Here is a 2956-nt window from a genome sequence, read left to right on the forward strand (position 1 = left end):
ATTTCAATCGGTTGCTATAGCGCCCCCCTTTGGCCAATTGATGTAATATTGCTTCATTGGCATCCTCCCATGACCCTCTACCACTGTGCCAAATTTCACATGGATTGACCAAGTCAGTGAGGAGAAAAACGTGGAACAGACACACACACACAGTTTTCATCAGTATATAGTAAGATGAGACAGCTGGAGGTTTAAACTCGTGTCCTTATTGACTGCTGAACTACAGCTCATGACTCTCACCAACGGCTCCGATGTGAGTGTTTTGCAGGCTAGCGAAACATCCTGATGCAGACTATTTACTGCTATTCACCAGTAAATAGTGAGAGGTCGTAGCGTTATTGGAATAGGAAATACTCTGGTCTCGTCAACAAAAACTAAACACATTTTGTCATGTTTTTATCATCAAAAATCTATTTTTAGCTCATCATAGTCTCTGTGATTTAATAACACCCACAACAAGTTAACATAATCCTTAAATTTTAAATTCATATTTCCTGTCAATATATAATTTGCTAAGTATGTTACCCACACTGTATCTGCTACTTTTTTTTCTATATATATAAAAAAGGGGCTTCCACCGTTGGGTCTTGATCACCTTGTAGGCATTTATTTTGCCCGAATCAGCTGGCGATTGTTAACTTTATCCCTTACTCAGGCTGCTGTGTCTGTAGATGTTAACCTACCCATGTTACAGAAAGGTTAGGTTTCACGTCGCTGTGCTGGGTCCGAAAACGGAAGAATAAATTAATATACAGGGAGAATCGTCAATCCTGCTTTTGATTTTGATGATTAAAATTGAAGCTCTTTAAATCAATTAACAATGAAAATCGTGACACCCCGTATTAAACAAAAGTATGCACTGAGTTACTTTCCTTCTTTTGTGTGAGTGAGAATCATTAGGTCAGGGACGTGGCTCTGAGGTGCCACAGAAATCTGCCGTCGGTCTCTCGTCACTCACTCGTCTCATTTGTCTGCAGGAGGAGGATGAAGTGCCCGACGATGAGACCGTCAATCAGATGATCGCCAGAAGTGAAGAGGAGTTTGAACAGTTCATGGTCAGTCCCAGCTCCTTTGGAAACTTTTTAATTTCATTATCTGTCTCCACTAATCCCTGGCTGCTTTTTTTTTTTTTTTTTTTAATTCCAGCGTATGGATCTAGACAGACGCCGCGAGGAGGCCCGCAACCCTAAGAGGAAACCCCGTCTGATGGAGGAGGACGATATGCCCAGCTGGATTCTGAAAGACGACGCTGAGGTTGAGAGGCTAACCTGCGAAGAGGAGGAGGAGAAGATGTTTGGCAGAGGATCCCGCCAGCGTAAGGAAGTGGACTACAGCGACTCGCTGACTGAGAAACAGTGGCTCAAGGTGGGATGTACTCATGTTTAGATGTTGAACATGAATCAGTATAAAATAAGTTTTGACTTGATTAACCTCATTGATTATCTCTCTTAACCACAGGCCATCGAAGAGGGAAATCTGGAGGACATCGAAGAGGAAGTGCGTCACAAAAAGACGACCAGAAAGCGGAAGAGAGACCGCGACCACGACGGCGGCCCGGCCACACCCAGCTCCAGCAGTGGCCGAGGGCGGGACAAAGACGAGGAGGTGAAGAAAGCAAAGAAGCGAGGTCGCCCGCCTGCCGAGAAGCTCTCTCCCAACCCTCTGTCTCTCACCAAGAAGATGAAGAAGATCGTTGATGCTGTCATCAAATACAAAGACGGGTGAGGACTTTACCGGAGAGGTTACGTCACCCTCAGTGACGCCATCCAGAAGAACTGTCGGATATTATAAATATGATTGTCACTGAGATCTGAAGAACACACAAGAAAAAGTAGTGTTAGATGGTGGCACAGATAAGCATCGGGAATTTCACAATAAAAGCGTATCCTAAAAGTGATGCCACATATCGATGTTTTCACTTAGCGTCAATGATATTAGATAACTGAATAAATGCATCAATATACATCAATGATCCTTACGCCCTTGCTAAGAATCCAGCTTCTTTCATGTGTCTGCAGTAACGGCCGACAGCTGAGCGAAGTCTTCATCCAGCTGCCTTCACGTAAAGAGCTGCCTGAGTACTACGAGCTCATCCGCAAACCAGTGGACTTCAGGAAGATCAAGGTGAGGACATAAAGCGACACATACCTGCTCTGTATGTTGAGGTTGTTGCCTGTTATTCCTCTGTGCGTTCTCATCTGATCATCTACTGTTTGTTCCCTCCTCCTTCCATCAGGAGAGGATCAGGAGCCATAAGTACCGCAGCCTGAACGACCTGGAGAAGGACGTGATGCTGCTGTGTCAAAACGCCCAGACTTTTAACCTGGAGGGGTCTCTGGTGAGTTAACGAGGACACACACACACACACACACCAGTGCATTTACAAGAAGTCAGTAGGAACAATGGAAAATGCTCAACAGAACAGTTATAATCTGTTTGTGTTCCAGATCTACGAGGACTCCATCGTGCTGCAGTCTGTCTTTACCAGCGTGAGACAGAAGATTGAGAAGGATGACGAGAGCGAAGGAGAGGAAAGTGAGGAGGAGGAGGACGATGTAGACGAAGGCTCTGAGTCTGAATGTGAGTGTCAGAGTGGCAGTGTTTTGTGTGACAGGCTGAGGGGAGGGGCACGTTTACCCTGAGTGTGTTCATGATGTTTGGTCTCTGTCAGCTCGTTCAGTGAAGGTGAAGATCAAGCTGAGCCGGAAAGAGAAAGGAGAGCGAGGAGGAAAAGGACAACGACGGAGGGGCCGCGGTGCCCGGGCTAAACCTGTGGTGAGCGACGATGACAGCGAGGAGGAACAGGAAGAGGTGAGATACAGGAAACAACATCCCACTGAGAGGCAACAGGTCAAAGACTGAACATACTTTATCTGATTGAAACACTGATGATGCTAAATTAAAGATGCTCTCTTTGCCTTTGTGTTAAATGGTAAAACGTCGCCCTGGTTCCCTC

General features: G+C 45.6%; 1 protein-coding gene across 2 annotated transcripts in view; it reads left to right on the top strand.

Annotated features, from left to right (window-relative positions):
* smarca4a (SWI/SNF related, matrix associated, actin dependent regulator of chromatin, subfamily a, member 4a) overlaps positions 1-2956 on the top strand; it is a 22365-nt gene that overhangs the window by 17668 nt on the left and 1741 nt on the right. For both annotated transcript variants that reach the window (XM_050069200.1, XM_050069201.1), the window contains exons 27-33: positions 978-1055; positions 1147-1365; positions 1459-1721; positions 2019-2124; positions 2237-2338; positions 2448-2580; positions 2672-2811. In XM_050069200.1, coding sequence (XP_049925157.1) covers positions 978-1055; positions 1147-1365; positions 1459-1721; positions 2019-2124; positions 2237-2338; positions 2448-2580; positions 2672-2811 — 1041 coding nt within the window. The remainder of the gene's footprint in view (positions 1-977; positions 1056-1146; positions 1366-1458; positions 1722-2018; positions 2125-2236; positions 2339-2447; positions 2581-2671; positions 2812-2956) is intronic.

This window comes from Epinephelus moara, chromosome 18, assembly GCF_006386435.1.
Source record: "Epinephelus moara isolate mb chromosome 18, YSFRI_EMoa_1.0, whole genome shotgun sequence".
In the NCBI taxonomy this organism is placed as follows: Eukaryota; Metazoa; Chordata; class Actinopteri; order Perciformes; family Serranidae; genus Epinephelus; species Epinephelus moara.